This window comes from Aythya fuligula, chromosome 1 (assembly GCF_009819795.1).
Source record: "Aythya fuligula isolate bAytFul2 chromosome 1, bAytFul2.pri, whole genome shotgun sequence".
NCBI lineage: Eukaryota > Metazoa > Chordata > Aves > Anseriformes > Anatidae > Aythya > Aythya fuligula.
Genome location: NC_045559.1, coordinates 96,858,534 through 96,880,080, shown reverse-complemented (window position 1 = coordinate 96,880,080; position 21,547 = coordinate 96,858,534). Strand labels below are relative to the sequence as shown.

General features: G+C 41.3%; 1 protein-coding gene across 1 annotated transcript; it reads right to left on the bottom strand.

Annotated features, from left to right (window-relative positions):
• Positions 1 to 7,175: 7,175 nt before the first annotated feature.
• On the bottom strand, positions 7,176 to 19,682 carry GPA33 (glycoprotein A33). The gene is made up of 7 exons (XM_032194559.1): positions 19,649 to 19,682; positions 15,083 to 15,234; positions 13,995 to 14,205; positions 13,269 to 13,427; positions 10,838 to 10,951; positions 7,883 to 8,006; positions 7,176 to 7,257 (listed from the first exon to the last, which is right to left on the bottom strand). Exons 1-7 carry the CDS (start codon positions 19,680 to 19,682, stop codon positions 7,176 to 7,178), a joined length of 876 nt encoding a protein of 291 aa, XP_032050450.1.
• Positions 19,683 to 21,547: the final 1,865 nt, after the last annotated feature.

Sequence of the window (21,547 nt, the reverse complement as noted above, 5' to 3'; positions counted from 1 at the left end):
TTGTAACAGGGTCAGAGTGTCTACTTATTAGTGGTAAAGGCTTCTCTGCAGTGGAATATGGTTGAGTTTAAGTTTCATAATTGACAGCCATTCCTGCATTGATACATCAAAACATACAAAACTGTAATTTGGGGATTATTTTCAGATGTCAGTGTTTCAGTTTCCTGTTTCAGTTCTTAAGAAGAGAATCTTAAAATACTTGATCAGTATCGTACAAGTACACAGACCTATAAAAGCTTTTGCTACTGTGCTTCAAGACTGAGATGATGAATCTGACCAGAAATGGAGAGAGAATGTCTGTGGGTTCCATGGTGTCTATACCTTATCACCTGTAACATAAAATAATAACATAAAATTATAATAATAACCAACAATCTGTGGTGTTTTTGTAATGAAAACTAAAATCTGCATAATGAGACTAGATGTAGCCTGTTTACTATCCATCTTCCTGTGTATATTGAGGGGAACCCTAACAGCTACTGGAAAATGAGAGCAAGTTCTTTCATTTTGGAACTGTACTTCTCTGGCTGTTGAACAATTTGAAACTTCATCTTCGTTTTCTTGAAAAATAAAAGCTTGTTTAATAAATACAGTGCAGTAGTACTTCTCTCCTTTAATAGAAAAGTAAGGATTATGGAAAGATGATGATTTAAACCTTAGCATGCTCCTTATGTCAGACATAGTTGATTCCAGCTGACTCCAACAGCTCTACTGCAGGGCACAGCTGTGCCTCTGGGAAAACATACTCAGAAAAGCAAAATGCTGCACAGCAGACGAGGGTCAGGGGAAACACGAGAAACAATCCTGCAGTCACCACAGTCAGAAAAGGAGGAGAGGGAGAAGGTGTTTGAGGTGCTGGAACAGAGGTTCCCTGCCAGCTTGTGGAGAAGGCCACGGTGAAGCAAGCTTGCTGAAGGTGCACTCCAACCCAGTGTCTAGATTGTAAATGAAAAGGTAAATATTATTGGGGTCAGTAGGAGCCCTCTATGGGTTGGCCTTCATCTGGACTTAGTGCCTGTGAGCCTGGCAGTTCAGCTTGTTTTCTGTCCACATCATAGTACATTTATCTGCTCTGTACTTCATCCATTTGTCTGTGAGGATATAAGGACAGTGTTGAAGGCCTCACTAAAGTCAAGATAAACATCCACTGCTTTCCCTTTGTCCACCAAATTCTTAATGCCACTGTAGAAGGGAAGGCTGCCAGGTTGGTCAGATGAGATTTCCAATTTCCACTTTGTAAATCTATGTTAACTACTCCTAGTTACCTTCTTGATTTTCACATTTGAAAATGGTTTCCAGGATTACTTGCCTGATCACTTTCTCAGGGATCAATGTGAGGCTGACCAGCCTGTCATCCCCCCATCTTCCTTTCCCTTCCTGAAGATGGGAACAATACTTGCTTTCTTCCGGTTATCAAGAACCTCTCTTGATCACAACAGCCTTTCAGAGATGTTTCAGAGTGGCTTTGCAACAACATTGGCCAGCTCCTTCAGCACTTATGGGTGCATCCTATGCAATTTGTTTAATTGTACCCTACCATGAACCTCCTCTACTGAAGGTAAGTCTTCCTTTCTCCAGAGTCTTGCACTATTTCACAGACCTGCGATTGCTGGAGTTGTCTTACCAGTAAACATGAAGGCAAAGGTGTCCAGTACCTTGTCCTTTATGACCAGGTCCCCTTTTCCATTCAGATGTACCAACAGAAGCTCAATGTGTATATTTCTCCCAAGTCATGTCTCTGCTTCTACCTCTTCTATGTTGTTTGTTTTTGTCAGGGTCTCTTTGGTCAACATTTGTTTGTTTTGCTGTTCATCTTGGAGGAGGTGATACTTGAAAACTGAACAAGCTCACCTGGACTGCTCTTCTCTCCAGGACTATTTCCTATAAGATTCTTCCAAGCTGATCCCTGAACATGCTGAAATCTGCTCTCCTGAGATCCAGGTTTGTGATCCCACTTTTTGCTTTTTTAATTCTTCTTAGGATCCTGAACTCTGTAATTATGGTTATAAGTTTGCCTCCAGAGTTTGCATTCCTGGCCAGTTCTTTTGTGTTTGTAAGTATGGTCCAGCAGGGAGTACCTCCCCTCCTTGGCCCCTCACTCACTTCTAGCATGAGGCTTCTTCCAGTTGTCTGAAGAAAGTCTAATCTACTTCTTCCTGATCAGACTGTTCACAGAAGACACCCACTAGCACATCAACCATGTTGGTCTGCCTACTAATCCTAACCCAGGAGCTCCCAACTGGCTCATTGTTCATCCCAAGACAAAGCTCCATGCATTCTAGTTGCTCTCCTGCATAAAGGGCAACTCCTCCTTGCCTTCAAAGTGAGAAAACACACGAGGCAGTAAGAGATGTGTAGGTTCAACACTTGTGCACACTTCAGCGTCTACATTATAACAAGTTATGTTATCAAAGAGAGTGTTTGCTGTATCTAAAGTAAGATTGCTCTTTTTTATGCCTTTATCAATACGTCAGTCTTCAAAATCTTAAAAGGTAGAAGGAGGGTTGTAACTTGGTGGGGACCATCTGGGTGTAGGGTCTGTCAAGTGTCAGGTACTGGCTTTTGCTGTTCAGGCAGATGTCAGACTGGAGGAAGCAGTGCTGTAGTCATTCAAATGCCATGGTTCATAATCATTCCATGGGGCACGTTTTTTGTCAGCTACCCAGAGTTAGGACCATACTAAGAGACACAAATCAAAAACTTGCATGCATTGCCAGGACTCTGGTTCTTGAGCCATCGAAGTCAGATAGAGTTGTGCTGAAGGCCAGACTCTTGCAAATAAAAACTTGTGTTGTGTGAATGAAAACCTGTATTCAAAGAAGCCTTGTCTGTGTTTCTTTGCAAACTGGTTGTAGTTGTCTGTTCCTGATTTTTTTAATGAAGAATTAATATGGAGAAGCTGTGTTTTTGACCTCTTAGTTGAATTAGAAAATGCTAATCCTTTTCCCCATCAAGAATTACAAATTTTTCTAAAAATGTAAGTGACTAAAGTGTGTGAAACTGAGTTCTTAGTTTCTGGCTGATAGAGGCAGATGCAGCTGACAGTGAAGGCTTTAACAGTATCTTTCTATTTGTCAGAGAAAATGCAATGCAGCGGGACAGGGGAATAACAAATTTGCTATCTAGTTTCTGCCCTCTTAGTGTCTTCTGTAGGTTTACCATCCTTTACTTCTACCCTATAATGAGCTGCTGATTAATTTTTATTGCACTGACTCAAGTAAAATGAAGAAATCAGCAAACGCTGTTATTAGTCTAACCCTGTATTATCTCTGTTCCCTCATTTTTTCCTTGGTTCTGTCTTAGAAGCTCCCACAAGCTTCTCTAATTACAATTTTCAAATAATTCCCCATATTCCCTAGTGAACAGGTGAAAGGCAGGAGAGAGAAGTTACAAATTCCCTTATGTTGGGCTATAATAAATTTAGTACTAATCCCAACGCATCCAAAATTAATCTTGACAGTTTTCTCATTGTACTGTGAACTTCTTCAGATAGAAGGCTGCCTCAGTGTCTTTCCTGGAACCGATGATACAAATAAATAGAAAAGAAGTGCTGTTACTCTAGCAACAAGAATTGTGAGATAATTAACTCTTGTCTATCTGATCAGTTCTGGGTTGTGCGCCATTCTGAATCTTGTAATAGGCAGTGGCAGCTCTGCTTTTGTGACCGTGTAATACTGGAGTTCAAGATCTTGAGAAGAGTGAGGAAGGCACTGTGAGGTATGCAGGGAATGGGTAGGTGTAATCTCTGGGAGACAGCTCTAAAGAATAAAGGAGTCCAGGAAGACTGGCAGATCACTGAGGATAGCATCTTCCAAATCCAAGAACAGTTCAAGAATATGTACTTTAGCAAGGCTTTCAATATGGTATGCTTGTGTCCAAGTTGGGATGTTACATCTTGGTCGACAATAGATGACTAAAAATCTGTTTGGGCTCTGAAGGTGGTGATTAAGACGTCATACTCTGTGTGGAGGCCAGTAACAACTTTGGTACTGCAGGCATCTATCCAGAAGCCTATTTAATGTTTTTAGCAGTGACCTGGGGGAGGTGATGGAGTGCACTCTTACCTGTTGAAGACACCAAACTGGAAAAAACAGCTGATATGCTCAAGGGCAGGACTGCCATACAGAGGGACCTAAGCAGGCTGAAGGAATGGGCTAATAAGGAACCTTGTGAAATGCAGCAAAGTTCAGCACCCAGGGAGGAAGAACCCCTTGCAACAGTATAGTCAGGACTGGTAGGAGAGCATCTCTGCTGAGAAGAATGCCCAAAACTGAGGGGAACAAACAAAAAGGGTGTTTGGAAGGTGAAAGGGAAATAGGAACAAGGGTGTTGATGAGAATACTTGCCTTGCAGGGTGTATCAAAGGACTGGGAATATTGATTCCTTATCTCCATGCTTCTTCTATGTTGTGGTCATCTGTGTCTCCTGGCAGATCACTTAACTTTTGTCCCATCTTTTTGCCATTCATAAATCATAGCATTTTACTTGCCACATTTAGTAGACCTTTGAGTTACCTGGAGCAGTTCTATTAATCAGTAGCAGTTTTCTGAGACAGTACTCACTTTTAGAAGAGAAAATGTGGTAAAGTTCTGGTTAGTTTAATTGCTCTGGGAAGTGCAGGGTGATCCAATTTTTCAAATTGCATATGAGGTTTCTCTCCTACCTAGTTTTCATTGCATTGCTAAACTGTTGGAGTGGACTTGCTTGCTCCCTTCATACACTTCATTATACAAGAAATTGCTTGTTGCAGATTGCTGAGGTAATGTCAGGAGGAAGAAAAAAAATCATAACTTTTAAATATCTTCTGAGTATTCTTGCTGAAATAAATCTTGCTAAGCAGTGATGTATCCATATCTTACTGTGGCTGTTCTTCCCACTTGGGGTAACAAATTTCAGCAGTCTTGCAGATGATTTGGGAGCACTTATATTCTTGTATTTTGTTGTGTTTGTGTTTTTTTCTTTTTTCTTTTTCATGCACAGATAAAGCATATACATTCATATTCTTCCATGTGCAGTTTGAACACAAATAAATGGTAATATACTATAGACTGTGTGGATTGTCTCTCTTTTTCTGCCTAACTCCAAACTTTTGAGGGATGTCAGTATCAAAGTTGAGTATGCATACATTAATTCTTGGAAATTCATTAAATGCTGATCACTTTCCAAATCATTTCCATAAATATGTTAGCGCTGCTTTAATTTTCTTTAAAGTTCTGGGTATTCTAGAGGCTCTTAGAGATATTCCTACTTCAAAAGACATGTAAGTCACAGAAAACTGTGGAGTAAATTAGGAATTTGAGTATGTGTATTTTTGGCTGACTGAATTTAACGAATCAGTAGCATTCTGATAAATTGATAGATTCTGATAAAAAAAAAAAAAAAAAACTTTCAAGATACTAGTCTTTAAAAAAAAAGTATGAAAAGCAGTGAAATATCTTAGCCCTCTCTATGTGCTTTTAGTTTGTCAGGGAAGAACTGAGCTTAACATTGCAGAACATAAGTAGCTCTGCTTTAATGATTGTAATGGTTAACTCTCATTTTTTCATTGCTGATTCTTATGGAACCTACTCAGGATTGAATTCATTCTTTTGGGATGTCTTCTTATATCTATTCTGTATTTTGAAACTTTGTTTTTCTAAATAGCTTAATGCAGGTTTGTTAATCTGTATTGATCAATGTGCAAATGTTATTTCAAGACAATTAAGCTTAACATATCCTGTGAAAAATACGGGATAGGTAACACAGTGTTAAAATGTTCTAGAGGCCAGAGCCAGGTTCTGGCTACAAATACTATTGATAACTGTCATGTCTGTTTGCTGGACTTCCCAGTTAAGATGCTTGATGAGAATCCATCCTATTATCCTTCAGCAGAAGCGTTCTTCAGCTCAAGGATATAGGATATAGGTGTTTGTGAAGGAACACAGAGTGGTGATTAATGTCTGTAACAACTAGAAAAGAAATAGTTTTTGTTTCACAGTAAAAACCTGTTACAATGCTAATTAGATTATTCATACTACCCTTTCACATTGTAAAACAGAATAAAATATGTATCATTGTTTTTTATTTGTTCCTCTATTTCTGAGCTATGCACCTTGTTGTTTTTTTTTTTTTACCTGCCTCCAGCTTCCATGTGAAAAATTTGTTGGGTTTCTTTGGTAATCCATATTTGAAATGTTGAGTCATACATCTACACTGAGCACAGGAAAAAGTTCTCAGAATGTTTTGCTGAGTTGTGCTTCAGATTGTTCATTGCCAGAGAGATTTGGTTTCGTATGTACTTTGTAAAGAATAGACTTTCCATATACATGTTCTCACACTAACATTTTTTTCAGAAGAAGCCACAGGCACAACAGACCACTTGACTCACCAATACAACAGTCAGGAGAAAAGGGTAATGTGATGAGAATTAATATTTAGGAATTCTCTGAGCTGGAATTCGTAAGTTGAAAAATCTGAAAGTATGCAGGCTCGTAGACTGTTTCCAGATCTTTTCATCTGTCTGTTCTGAGTCCGTCTAACTTTTTTGAAACTCTGCAGCTTATTTCTGTTACCTTATCCATGCCATTAGTATATATTGTTGCTTTGAACAGACTTTGATCGGTCATCTGTTTTTTCCCCGTATTTTTATTCATATGTGGGTGTATAATATATACAAAGAACACACTTAATAAAATGTCTTCAAAAATCAGCTTGCTTCAATCTCACATAAAATCATTTCTGTACCAGATGATGCTGCAAGCTGTGAAACTTACATAACAGCATAAACAAGGCCACCCTTTCTTGATAACTTGCAATTTGTGACCTTCTGTGCCTTCTGTGGCTCTAGGGATAAAGTGGCAACTCTGTATCCAAATAGACTTAACTGACTTCCTTTACAGAAAGGGGGAAGTCAAGGAGACTGGTGATTTTTGCATGAGTGGGTGAAGCAGTTCTTCATATGCGTTATTCTGCTATGAGGTTATATATTATTACCCATGGTATTTTAAATACTCCTTTCCAGGGAGACAAGGGTATTCTCTCCCAGGAACTAGAAGACAAAGACATTATTAGCTTTTACTTAATTATTCTAAAACAAAACCTTCTTGCAGTAAGAGAGAGGAAATTGCTTGCTTTTCTACAGTGATGTCTGTGCCTCAGAAAAAAATGAAGATGGCATCGGCCTCCCTCTTCTTTCTTCATTCATCTTCATTATCATCTTTTGCTGTCTGATTCTCTGTAGGATTCCTCTGGGAGAATTCATCTGCATCTTTTGTCTCCCTAAAGCATTATTCAGGAACAGAGATGTTAGTTAAAGGCAGGCAGAAATTTTACTGAAGAGATTTTGCATTAAAATGGCTTTAGATTGCTCTAAGCTGATCTAGAAGTGTAACAAACCAAACTCCATAAATTGTCTTGCTGATGATGCAAAAGGTGTGTGAGCTACTTTTTTTTTCATTAAATATGTATAGAGAAATGATGACTGGTGTATCTTTTCTCATGCCATTCTTCTTACAGCAGTCTTACTCTCATAAAGGATAAGTTTCTATCAGAGTGATATTTCTGAATACAGAGCATTATGGTGATTTAGGCTAGCAAGGACAGAAACAGCTATCGGGACTAGGGGAAATGAGAGACAATCCTGATTTTGTTTACCAAGTGGCTGTGCATGCCAAGGTTTGAATGTTTGAATTCTAACCCAGAGACTACAAAGGCATCTGGTGATAAGGGCATATTCTGTGAGAAGAGATGGGAGTCACTAGTGTAGAAACAGAAAGGAGGAAAGTAGTGCATACTTTCCTTGGTGACTTCATTTCTACTGTGCTCTCCACTCCATAGGCTGATAGCAGAGCGAGAATGTGTACCGGTGTATGTTCCATTCACTTTTCTAGCAAAAGGTACTTACGTCATCTCATAGTCAGTGTTCTTGTCCCCCTGACAGCAGCAGCAATAGGCTATAATACCAATAACTACAATTGCAGCAACAGCTCCTCCAATGATGCCGGCATAAAGGGCAATGTTCATGGATGCTATAAAGGAGGAGAAATAGAATCACTGCATAGTCTGAGTTGGAAGGGATACACAAGGATAAGGATAACTGAGTCCAACTCGTCTCTCTAGATGGGTCTACTGAAAAATCAAACCCTATGTCTGAGAGCATTGTCCAAATGCTTCTTGAACTCTGGCAGGCTTAGGGCTGTGACCACTGCCCTGGGGAGCCTGTCCCAGTGCCCGACCATCCTCTGGGCACAGAACCTTTCCCTAACCCCCAGCCTGACCCTCCCCTGTCCCAGCTCCATGCTGTCCCCTCGGGTCCTGTTGCTGTTCCCAGAGAGCAGAGCTCAGCGCCTGTCCCTCTGCTCCCCTCTTGAGGGAGCTGCAGGCCGCCATGAGGCCTCCCCTCAGCCTGCTCTGCTCTGGGCTGAGCAAACCAAGGGACCTCAGCTGCTCCTCATACATCTTGTCCTCTAGGCCCTTCACCATCTTTGTAGCCTTTTCTGGACACTAATAGTTTTATGTCCTCCTTATATTGTGGTGCCTGAAACTGCATGCAGTACTTGAGATGAGGCCACACCAGAGCAGAGCAGGACAATCCCTTCCCTTGACTGGCTAGCAAGGCTGTGCCTGATGCACCCCAGGGTATGGTTGGCCCTTTTGGCTGCCAGGGCACACTGCTGGCTTCTACTTGTTAACCAGAACCTCCAGATGCCTCGCCATGGGGCTGCTCTCCAGCCTCTCATCCCCTGGTCTGTATGTATATTCAGGGTTGCCCCTTCCCAGGTGCAGGATCCCGCACTTGCTCTTGTTAAACTTATTACCTGATGTAACCCCATCTACTATAAACCTTTGAGCCCAACCCATTAGCCAGTTGTTCACGCACCACATTATGTATTTGTCTAGCTGTATGCTGGATATTTTGTCCAGAAGGATACTGTGAGAAACAGCATGGAAAGCTTTGCTGAAATCCAAAAAGATTACATCAGTGGGCTTCCCTCAGTCATCTAGGTGGGTAATCTTGTCATAAAAGGAAATTAAGTTCCTTAAGCAAGACTTTCCCCTAATGAACCCATGCTGACTGTGACCAATGACTGCATTGTCTTTCAGGTGTTTTTCAGTAACTCCCAGAACACTCTTCTCCATAATTTTATAAGGTACTGAAGTGAGACTAACAGGTCTGTAATTATCAGGACTTTTCTTTTTTGACCTTCTTGAAAATTGGAACAGCTTTTGCCAGCTTCAAGTTGACTGGGACCTTGCCAGATTCCTAAGACCACTGAAAAAAAGTTGAGGGAGGTTTCACAATGACATCAGCCAGCTCTCTGAGTACCCTGGTATTAATCCCATCAGGCCCCATAGATCTAAATGCATCTAGTTGCAGCAGCAAATCCTGCACAGATTCAGGGTTGGTTGGGAGTTTATCATTACCACAGTCACGGTTCTCCAACTCAGGACTTCTAGGGTCCCAGGGCCCATCATCAGTGGTGAAGACAGAGGTGAAGAAGGCATTAAACATATCTGCTTTGTCTGTGTTCCTGTTTGTGAGGTGACCATCCTCCTCAAGTAACAGACCAGTGTTATCTCTGGACCTCCTTTTGCTTTTAACGTATTTAAAAAAAAAAATGTCCCCCCAGCACTGGCCAGCTGCAACTATAATTGGGCTTTGGATGCACAAATTTTCTCCCTACAATGGCGAACAGCATCTCTGTAGTCCTCCTGTGTTGCCTGACCTTGCTTCTAGCATCCATATGCTTTCTTTTCCCACCTAATCTCTAGAATGAGATCCAGGCTTAGGCAAGCCCGCCTTCTGCCCCACCTGCTTGATATTTTGGAATTGCCTGCACCTGTGCTCTTAAGAGGTGGTACTTTAAAACTGACCAGTATTGATGGACAAAACACTTTCAAGAGCAGTTTTTCAGGGGATTTTACCAAGTTCCCTGAGCAGCTTGAGTTATGCTGACCCAAATCTAAGGTTGAAGTTTTGGTGACAGTTCTCCTCCTATCACCAAAGATTTTAAATTTGACTACCTCATGGTCACTATGGCCAAGAGAGCCACCAATCACCATTCCACCCACGACAGCCTCTCTGTTTACAAACAATGAACCTAGAAGGACACCTTTCCTAGTCGGCTGCCTTAGTACCTGTATCAAGAATTTATCACTAATGTGTTTTAGAAATCTCCGGTACCTGTTTGCATCAGCTGTGTGGTATTCCCAGTTTACGCTTGGCAAGTTGAAGTCACCCATAAAGACAAGGGTGGCTGATCTAGAGGTATCTCTTAGATCCTTAAAGAGTAATTCATTGGTGTCCTCATCCTGGCTAGGAGGTCTATAGTAGGCTCCCACAATGACATCCCCTTTATCTGCTTGTCCCTTAATCCTTACTCAAAGGCTTTCAACTGTGTCATTGCCAACTGCAAGCTCCATACAGCCCAGCCTCACCATTATATACAGCACCACCACCCTGCCTCACCTGCCCTGCCAATCCCTTGTGAAGAGTCTGTAACCATCCTTCATTAACACCCCAGCCACAGGACTTTTCCCACGAGGTTTTGCTTATGCCAATGATGTCGTAGTTCTGGACTGGGCCAAGGTTTCTGGCTCCTCTTGCTTGCTCCTCATGCTGCATGCATTGGTGTAGAACCAAGTGGTGTTTCCCTCTTCAAAACTAGTTTAAAGCTCTGTCAATAAGCCCCATTAGCCCACCCTGGTCATTAGCACTCCTTAGGGCTGCCTTTTAGGATCTCCCCTCAAGAAAGCATAATTTTATAATTTTGTTTACACTGTCTTTGCTAAAGCTTTCACATTTAGATTGGATATATCCTCTGGCACTATTACTCCAATAAGCAACTTAGTCTCTTACGTGGCACAACGCTGACCGTCATGTTGCAAGATTCCTTTCCCACAATGTTTGTTGAAGTGCAGATGTAAAAGCCAGATGTATCCGCTGAGATGTTCTTCAGAGTTATTTGCTCCCCTGTTGTGAAACACAAACCCAGTCAGGAAAAGAATTACAACAGGGAAGGAAATGGGAACAGCAACCCTTCAATTCTAGCACAGGAAGGTAGGAGCGATGAGAAGTTATTAAAGCTGATGGATTGCTCCATCTTGCTCAGGAGTTTCCACGCTAGTGGAATTTCGTGTGATTTGTGGAAGGACAAAGTGTGCTGTTTTGATCACAGGGAATGTGGCATTTGAACATTGCTTTTAGAAAGAAAACTGTAGGTGGAGGGGAAAGAAGTATGTATGCTTAGTGAAAGCTTTTTTTTCAGTGGGAAAATGGCCAGCAGCCCTCTTTGCCTACAAACATAAGACTGCACAAACCATTGGTTTGTCTTTAAGAAGTGGTCATCTGATGAATTAACTTGTAAAATGGCAAAAAGTTATTCAATCCTCCAGCTCTTAGGATTTCTGATTTAAATTATCTAGCAGTTTTTTAGTCTGAGAGAAGACATACAGGCTGTGAAAATAAATGAAGAAATACAGTGACATGGAAATGCTGTGATGCTAGACATTTCCTATCCAACCTAACAGAGCACAGAACCATATATTAAAGTTTAGCTCCATCTGTCAGAGCAGTCAGTGTTTGCTTGTTACATCTCTAGCTGACACTTGTGCAGAGTCCATGTTTTTTCCTTGGGATCTACTGATAAAGGTCCAGATTCCTGCTGTAAAACCTAAAGGCTCCAAAAACTTTTGAGGGGCTTTCCAATTATTTTCTGTGTAATCCTTGGTTCTTTCCAGCTCATGAGAGGGACTGGGATTCTGTTTAGTCTTTGCTGACGCCTAGTGCCAGATAGTAAAAGAGCAAGCAGACTAAGAAATAACAGACTCCACGTGCTTCATTTCTTAAAGTCTCAGCTTGCTGCAGAGCTTGCATCACTTTTTTTTTTTTTTTTTTTTTTTTTCAGTGTGATGTTTATAGCTCTCAGAATTGCAGTCTATTAATGGGCTGTAAATCCTCTTATATTAAATCACAAGTAATTGACTAGTGAGTTGATTTTGGAAAATGCATGTCAGATACTGTCAATTTTGGAGTGGCTCCTGAGGGAATTCTGGACAATGTGCAGCACTAGGACTTGCTTAGCACAAAGTCTTAGCATATTGCTTGTAGTGACAGTAGGGCATCCAGCCAGTAGGGGGGCAGGAGACAGCAGGCATGCTTACTGGACAGCAGTGCTCTGATGAAAACAGAAATAGTGTGGAAATGGCTCAGAACAGGCTCCTGCCCCAGGAAAGCACAGAACGAATGGGCAGACAGCTGTTGCTTTGAGACAACAAATCACGGTGTGTTCAGGGCTGTGCACGATGCATTAGCACCGCTTAGTGGCCAGTCAAGTGAATAAGGTTTGTGTTTCCGTGTATGTTTCATATTTTGCATAATTTATGCAAGAATCACCTAGTGAGAGTTGAATAGTCTATAGTCTGATCATATTTAGTTTACCTCCTTAGCAGTGCTACAATAACTAAAACCAGGAATGGCAGGTTCAGACACATACTCCGTCCTTCTGACTTTGTATGTATCAGGAAGAAAGGAAGTGGCTTGAATTAATAAATCTGAGTCCTGTGACACTGCTACACTTTAAAGGCTATTAAACCCTTATTACTGTATGAATAGTTCTACCAAAGGTTCTGTTATGGAAATTCATATACTTTTTTCCAGATTCTGACTTAAACCAAAAGCAAATAAAACATTAAGGCTTGTGTGATAGTCCTAAAGACTTGGAAGCCTCTTTTATTCTCAAAGCAGAAATGGTGCAACTGTTTCTCATGACCCATTCCTCTACGTGAGGAGTTATCTCTGAAAGGAAAGCAGCTTTCAGAGCAAACTTTTGTTTGCCTTCACACTAGAAAGTGTGAAAGAATGGCTAGAAAGTCATTGTCAAGAGAGAGGAGATATAAAAACCAGTTAGAAAACTGGTTGTTATTTCTCATACTATCCCACCCTTACGTCCAGCAATTGAGAAGTAATTATTTCTGTTCAGTGCCAAAATGAGACATCTTTCCTGCCAGGTAAGAGCTGAAATGAAAATCTTAGTGACTGCTGTTATTTCAAGTAACAGTCCTTTTTGCCCTGCTAAGTTACTTAGGAGTATATGCTGCCAAAAGGACAACTTCTTAAAATCCTGGTCAGAGAACTTCCTAGAAAATGAATTGAAGTGTGTTGTTGTTGTTGTTGTTGTTGTTGTTATTATTATTATTATCATTATTATTATTATTATTTGCATTTCAAAGTCTTTCCAGTCCTGAACTACAGAGGACTCAAAGATTTGGCGACTTAGAAATTCCCATACCTTTTGTTGTTTGCAGTACACGGGGCTCATGCTGTACATTGAAGCTTTCCCAGCTGTATGTGGGTTTTGGGGAGCCCTCATGAGAAATGCAGGTTAGATTGATCGTTTGGCCATATTCTGCTGTGCCCACAATCTTGCATTCTGGCTTGGATGGTGCAACTGAAGGAAGGAAAAACCAGAAACTTTGTTACTCAGACACAGCATTTTGTTTCAACCCATCTCCTGCAACTTTTTTTTTTTTTTCCAATTCTTGATGATCAGAAGCTGGCCATGCACCTACCACTTTCTCAAAGGAACTGAAGTGAACTCTTGTCCCTAATTTTTTTTTGTCCCTTCTTGACACTTGTCAGCCAAGAAGAAGTTGTAAGATGTTTTCTGAGATATCTCTAATAATGCTGGGCAATTCACCCTTTGATAACTTGAGTGTGACAAGCCACAGGGGGAGTGGGGAATGACCTGTAATGAGGCAAGGATTATTAGGAAAGTGAACTATGTAACTCTAAAAACTGTATTTTTTGCAGTCAAGTATTTAAGGGAGTCAGGTGCTTTAAGCCTTCCAACCCACTACTATAGTAGTAGGAAAAGACCAAAGAGAATTGCAGATTATGATTTACTGGGAAAGGTTTTTTTTCTGTTAGAAAATCTGTGGTCTAAGAAACAGTACGGACATTAGGAGAAGGATAGTGGATTATCTAATGGATCTGTTTTTGCCTCCATTATGCTTACTGAGGACGTAAAGACTCGTGATTGCAGACTGCCGAGGAGGGTCATTCCGTAGACGAACACTGCATACATACGTCCCATTGTCTTCCATGGTTACTTCATTGATGGTGACACTGATGTCCCCACTCCCTAAGTTACCAGTAAATTGTATTCGGTTTTCGTAGCCCTTGCCATACTGTACAAGTCCATCAAAATACCTAGTGACAGCATCATCCTGTCAGAGAGGGAGGGAAGCTAGTCAATGTTAGTTTCTTCTGTGCAAGTCTACAGCCTAAATCCATGGATTAGCCTGCTCTTAAGAACAACTTGGAAAAGAGCACCTTAAAACTGCCCCAGGCCAAGAGAACCTTAGGAGTTCAAAAGAGTCGAGCTTCCTGTCTGGAATCTCCTTCTACCTTATCTGTCAGAAACAACTGATTTCTTTTGCGGGGTCATATTTACTTTCCTCTCCATGACAGGACACCATGAGACTCTTCTGACATCCATATATCAATCAAATCCCCCTATGATTACATATACTCCCTTGCTTTCTTCCAGCAAGGATCTTTGGTGAATAAACCCTTAGCAGTTACTAAAAGGAGAGCTCCAAGTTCTGCTTCTCCTCTCACTAATTCCCAAGAAGGTGAGGAGAACTTTAGAGGTGTTCTTATCTTCAAATACTCCCTGTGAAAGTAAGAGATCAAGGATCTCTCCATGTACTATTATCAATACAAATATTTATAAAATATCAAAGATATATATGTATGTATACTACATACGCAAAAATATACATAGCTTTTTCTAAAGCATCTGAACATTTCATCTATGTTAATAGATGTAAACCCAAGGTATATAGAGTGATGTATCCTCCATATACAGTTGCAAGACCAAGACAGAGGGAAAAGAAAGGTATGCGTTTGCCTAATATCGCACAAAAGATTTGTATTAAATTGAATCAAGATTCAGAGTTTCTAATTGTATAGTGCTGAGATTAAAAAGTCATGAAGGAATCCTTTACTTCCAACACATATTCCCACAGTCCTGTTTCCATCTCTTCTCACACCCCCCTATTAGATACTCTATCATATATTTCTTTATACAACTTGATTTACCGCAGTATTGATTTTCTTCCAGACAACAAAATCTCCTGCGGTGATGGAGGCATCAGTATTAAACTGACAGCGGAGAGTAGCGTTGCTCCCTCGTGCCACCTGTAATTCCTTGGCAGGTGTTTCCACAGTAAGGGTATGAGCAGTCACCAGAACTAGGAAGAGAATACATACTTTAGTCAGCAAAATTAATGGCATCTGATTTTCATGTTTTGTCTATTTGGCTTTCTTACATGCCACAGTAACCCACAACCTCCCCTCTGACACCCATGACATTGCCCACTGAGCAGGAGGCAACATATGCTGAGGCTGATTGACTATAGGAAGCTGCCTCACAGGATGGTTAAGAGCTAAAGTGCTTTTTTTTTTTGTTTTTTTTTCCTCACTTCCCTCTTCTTTACCTGTGAAGTTATAAAGATGTAATTTTTTATGAGCCCACTTTCAGCATGACTGACATGGTTTGACAGGTCCTAAATGTACAGAGGAAGACAGATAAACCGATAATACAGGTGCATCAGCACTCTTAAGGATTCAGGCTAAACTAACAAATTGATACTGTCAAATTTCAGGGAGCAGGAAAACTGACAAATAACTTCCACCAAACCAAGTCCATAGAGAAGTGACATTTTGTGCTAGAGAACCAGAACGTATTCATGAAATGCCCTGAAACAAAACAAAGCAAAACCCAAGAAAGCAAAGAGAACTTGAAAGGGAAAAAATAAAAATAAAAAAAAAAAAAATTAGTTATTTGTGTTTAAAAATGAGTAGGGTGATAGCCACCTTTCTCCAAAAACCATAGCTCCTGCCTGTGGAGTACAGGAATAGCAGAGTTGCATAGAACAGAAATCCCTCTGGGCCCTGGTGAAGCATGCAGGGTGCAGTCTAGGCGTTTCTTGTATGCTGTATTCCTTTTGCCTTGATGCTTAATTCATCATACCTGAGCATTAGGTAGTGTCAGCTCTTAGCTATTCTCAGAACTTTGCCGGAGGTTTTCCTCTGTCCTGGCCTAGATTACCTTTATGTCTGTGGGAACCTATGTTTAAAAACACCTGCTTTGTCCTCACAGTTTGTAGTGGTTTGGTTTTTTTTTGTTTGTTTGTTTGTTTTTGTTTGTTTGTTTTTTTGTGGGGCATTAAAATGAATCATCTGAAAACTCTAAGCCTGCAACTAGTTAGGGAGGGGGGAGGGAAAGGGAACGCTGCTCAGAGGCACTCCCATGACAAGGAGGAGCAATGTCCAGCAGAGAGGAAGGTGGAGGAGGGCAGAGATGCATGCACCCTTAAAGAGGGGCACGCTGTGGTGGTGATGGTTTGCTTCTGGAAGAACCAGGCGGAGTCAGTGTTCCCCAGAGAGGAAGTGACTGAAAAGTCACCAGCAAGACTTGGGTTCACTCAGCCATGTCTCTGTCCAGATCAGATCCATGAGGAAACGTGTGTGAAGGAAAGAACAAAGGACGTCTGGATTCCACTTTGAGTGGATACATGCTTTTTTACAAAAAGTGATCACAGACATGCCTTAGTTCAACAGCAGCAAGCCATCAGCAAACTGAACACTACAGATCCTTGACTACAGCAGCAGTGAACTATAGTTCCCCTTAAAAAATAACAGTGTAAGCACCCCAAAGATTTTGTTATCACTGTTCTAGAGCAACATAGGACAGTTGGCTCTGGGACCTGCTCCCCCTCAGAAGGGCAAGAGCTTCTGTAACAGCTACCTGTATCCAGTCTGTTCCCCATGGCAAATGGCCCTTCAAGGGCCCTCTTAGAAGTGGCCTATCCTGTCAGAACTGCTGCACCTTCCCTCTCCCGAGGCGGGTGGATGGGAATTACCACAGCAGCCAGATTCTGTGTTGCCCTGGTAAGAAAAGATCTGGCCACTCGGCCAGGATGCCTCTAGCTGAAGTTGCCACCTTTGTGTGTTCTCAGCTCTCTAATCGAGTTGTTGTGTGGGTTCACGCAGTTAATTATTAAATGTTCATTTTGATTTCTTCCTCTGTGACATGGCAGAAGTAGTTTCTGCCCTCTCAGGGACGGATTCATCTATAGCTGTTGACAGCTATACAGGAGAACCAGCAGGGCAAAGTATTTCCAGTGTTCCTTTATTGCAGCCACTCCCAGGTTCTCATCTGCTCTGGAGCAGCCAGTACAAGGGCCGTGTTTCCATAGCCCCAGGGCTTTTTCTTACTGTTTCTAGTGATTCTCTCTGCATGAGAGACACCTTTAAAAGCCATCTTGTCGCCTGTTGCGACTGGATAGAGATGTTCTCCTGCGTTTGGGTGGGAAGTATCATAGCCTGTCCTATGAGATGGAGCAAAACCCATTTCCTGATCCTTTTGTCACAAACTGACTCCAGTAGGCCAGGGTTCACTGACAGGTCATTAACTCAGCCCTGAGGCAGAAAAGAAACTGCCCAGCCCTAAGGCTTCAGTCAGAAGTGCTTTGCCTTCATCAAGTTGGCTGACCAAAATCCTACAATAAATTAGATTTGGTTGGTTTTGTTTGTTTTTATCCCCAAACATCTTCAGTGCAGAGTCGGGGAACGTCGATGTACTGGAGAAGCAGCTGATAACAAGCAAGATGACTTATTTGTGTGTTGCTGTCATCCTCATGCCTGACATCTTCTGATGCTCTCACATTTTTCATCCATTACATCTCTTTCCTGCTCCCATGTTGCCGTTGTTACAACTCCTTTTGGCTCTCAGGTTTCATGGTTTCGTTCTGGAGTGCCACTTACTCACACTGATTTCTCTCCATCCCCCTTCTCACCACATTTTACTCCTTCACAAAGTCACCAACAGCCATCTAGTTATAGTTAGCATATCTAAAAATTGAGGTTTATTTATCAAAGTTTGATTTTTTTTTTCCTGAGTTAAAACAGAATCTATTCAAAATACAGTGGAAGGAACGGGATGGTCAATTCTGAAAGAACTTCAGGAAAGGAGAGGGGACCAATAACCAATATATTGTTGGATGGCATCATCTAGATTTAAGATGAATTACTTTTTACTGTTATTTATTAGTATGTTTATAAAACTTCTCAATTCTTTAAAATGGTTATTTCCCTCTGCTCAACTTAAAGCATCAGTATTAGTGCAAAGGAAGAAGACAATCAAAGCAACGTGTTTACTTTCACATTCGTTGTTGAATAAATATTAATACAGAGTATAAAAACAGACTGAAGGGCAACTAGTAGAGCTGAAAACAATTAAAGGAAAAAAAATGAGATTCTAACCAAACAAACTTATTTTCACCGAGTTGCCTTGATTGATTAGACTAGTGAGGAACTTAGGAAAAACTGAAATGTTTCACTTTCAAGAGGAAATGCTCCGATTTTTAATTTCTACTGAGAAACTTAGCTGGAATTTAACTCCGAAGTGGGAGAGTAGAAACCTCTTCAATGTGAAATTCGCAGTAAAATTAAGTATTTTGTTTGATTCAAAATGACCATTTGGGATTTTTCATCCAGCAAGAAGGACACAGTATCAGTTATTCACACAATTGCAGTGAGAAGTTCAGCAGAAGTCAACCTGCACTGAGAGCTTGACATAGGTAGTTCAAGTATCCCAACACCACACTGCAAAGTGCTTTGTAGTTTCTCTGCTCTGGTCCACTGCAAGAATCTACTATACCTTGTCCAAAAATTCTTCACAGGCCAGTATTTTAACAGTGAATTTTTGTTTGAATCCTGCCCAAACAGACAAAAAGAGCCTCACACACCATACATATTTTTGCACCAAAAAGTTTACCATCTGTAGTTTAGATCGTATGAAAGGTGAGAATAATTAAAAAGGAGAATGAATACCAATGGTGTTATGCAATTTACATATTGATCGCCAAATTATTACTCAAGTCATGTTTGTTATATATGGAACACAGCCACCTTTTCTAATTATGTTAAGCCTCATGAATTTCTTTTCTTGTGGGTTTATTTGTTGAAGCACAGTTTTCAGGATTTTTGATTTCCAAGTGAGTAGGTTTTTTTAAAGTCGGCAGGATGGCGTATAAGCATTTGTATGTGAAGACAACAGGTCAAAAGCAGTGGAACTTAGAGTGCAGGTTCTGCAAGGCAGGATGAGAAAGGGCGAGTCTGGCTGATTTATATGCATAGGTAGGGGTCGTTGTGAATCCCCTTGAGATGTATAATATAGAGAGATCACAAGTCACATCAGAGTATGTATAAACAGTAGGATTTAAACTTATGGAGGCATATATTACATGCAGATTTACATACAAAAAATTAATACCCAAGGCCTTTTCCAATTCTGGTTGAGGAAGTGCCTTCTTCAGAAAGAAATGCTGTATTTGACAGAAGCAATTAAAATTCATTTCAAAAACATGTTTTCCAGCCTCCTGAAGAACAGCATTCTTTTCGTGTTCCTGAAATTATCTTGCAGCTTAAAGAGATGCCTGCAAGTCTGGACATTCAGCATAGAGAAAGTAAATAGACCCACCTAATCATAAACATGCAGAAACTTTTACTAAACAAAGCCAAGTCCCCAACGCTGCTCAGACTTTGTGGTGCTGTTTCCTTCTACCTAACCCTTGAGGACATAACCAAATTAGTACTCACCTGCACTGAAAACAAACAGCTGAAGCCCTTTCATTGCTCTCCTCCTCCTCCTTTCCCCTTTGTTTCACCTCAAGATGCTCTTCCTTCTAACTTGCAGGTGGTTAGAGAAGCAGTTGCGTTTACCTGAAGGTTTCTTCACAGTGGCATCATAGGTTTGCTTTCTCCTTCTCTTGTAAAGTGCTATTCTACTACGCCACTCCTCCTGGCCAGACTGACAAGGCAGATTGCCAGTAAGCTTTGACATCTGTTGTTGCTCTCTGCCCCTTCCCCTCTTGCGACAGTCCTTCCTCAATTAAACTGCCTTTACGAGTCTCTCCTATCACGTAGATACAGAAAGCGAGAGAGGAAGCAGCCCAAAGGGTGCAATTATTGGGAGTATACAACACAGCTGAAGTAATGCGTGGTTTGACATGGGGGACAATAAGCCTCATTCAGCTTAAATATCTATGCATAGGTAGCATAATGCTAACACCAGCTCCTGTTTAAGACAGAGGAAGAACCTTCCATCAAGATCCTATCTCTCACACCTAAGAGGGTAGCCCCCAGCCATGTTCAGTGTGAGTGCATCTATGAATGGGTGTAGTAATCTCCGATGATAGATGCCAAACCTCTTACAGCTTGTTACTTTTTGCTATGTTTGCGTGTACATACACTCATTAGCAAAGATTTCTAGCATCCTTGTCTCTTTTCTGCATGGCCACCGTAATCCCATAAGGCAACAATTTGTAGCAAATTGTAAGGAACAGCTTCCAGGCTGCATGCTGTTTGCGTGTTCTCCACAAGTCTGTAACTTAGGCAGGTCCTATCTGCATGTCTACATGGGAATGGTCGTGGTGGATTTTCAGGTCTGGCTATAATCCCCTGTTGCAGTTGTATTCTAACGAATCATGAACAGGATTTTCAGAAGCAATTCAGTGACTTAAAAGCACCACTTTTTATTGGGTGTCAATGGGGTATGTGCTGCAACATTTAGGTCATTTAAAAGCTCTGTTCTCCAATAATATGGAAGTCCATAAGCAAACGTCTTCAGATCACTTCCCGCCTCATTTAGCAGTAATTAACAAGAACACATGTGATACTGCTTTTGAGAAGTGGCTAACAATTGCATTGCACTGAGAAGACAGCTGTAGGATCAATACAGTTCATCCTCTTTTGGTACATGAAACCATTAGGATCTGTTCAAACTTGTAATCCGAAATCCATTTTCCCCTTGGTGTGACATGCAAGATTAAATCTATCACTTTTTCTTGTTCTTGCTTGCCCGCCCCAGTAACTGTTTAAAGACAAGTCTGGGCTATGAGTACACAAAGTCTTGAGTTCCTGTTTCATGGCTTTTGCCTGTTGTGATGTGGTGTCCCTGCAGATGTGGCCCCATCCCCATGTAGGGATGCAGCACTCAAGTAAGAAGCAAGGGGGAGAGGCACCCCCTGCCCAGAATGATGCAGCAGCAGTGGTATCTGTGGTATGAGGTAGATCTGTGTCCTTTTCTACATCCTTTCTTCCTTGCTTGTTTGTTTGCAAAATGAATCAACAGTGGGATGTCACTGCATGACTCAGAACTGGAGTCACCGGTACAAATAACACTTCAGCTGTCATCATGTTCTGCCCCATCTGAGCCTGGCCCACAAGCTTTGCTGGGAAGTCAGTGAGTTGGAAGGGGAGGTTTCCTCTTTGAATTGGCATCAAGGGAAGATGCAGTGTACCCAAGTCCTTGCCCTTCCAAAATGGAAATTCCACTTGCTTTTAGTGAGCCTGGAGTGGCTCACCCTGCACTGTGTTTCCCAAGGACATCAGAGGTCGTACCGACTTCTCAGGTTGTGCTCGGCAAGGTCCCAGTTGTGTGGAGGCTCCCTGAAGGCAGAGACTGGGCCTCACTGGTTCTGTGCTCTTCTCCATGTG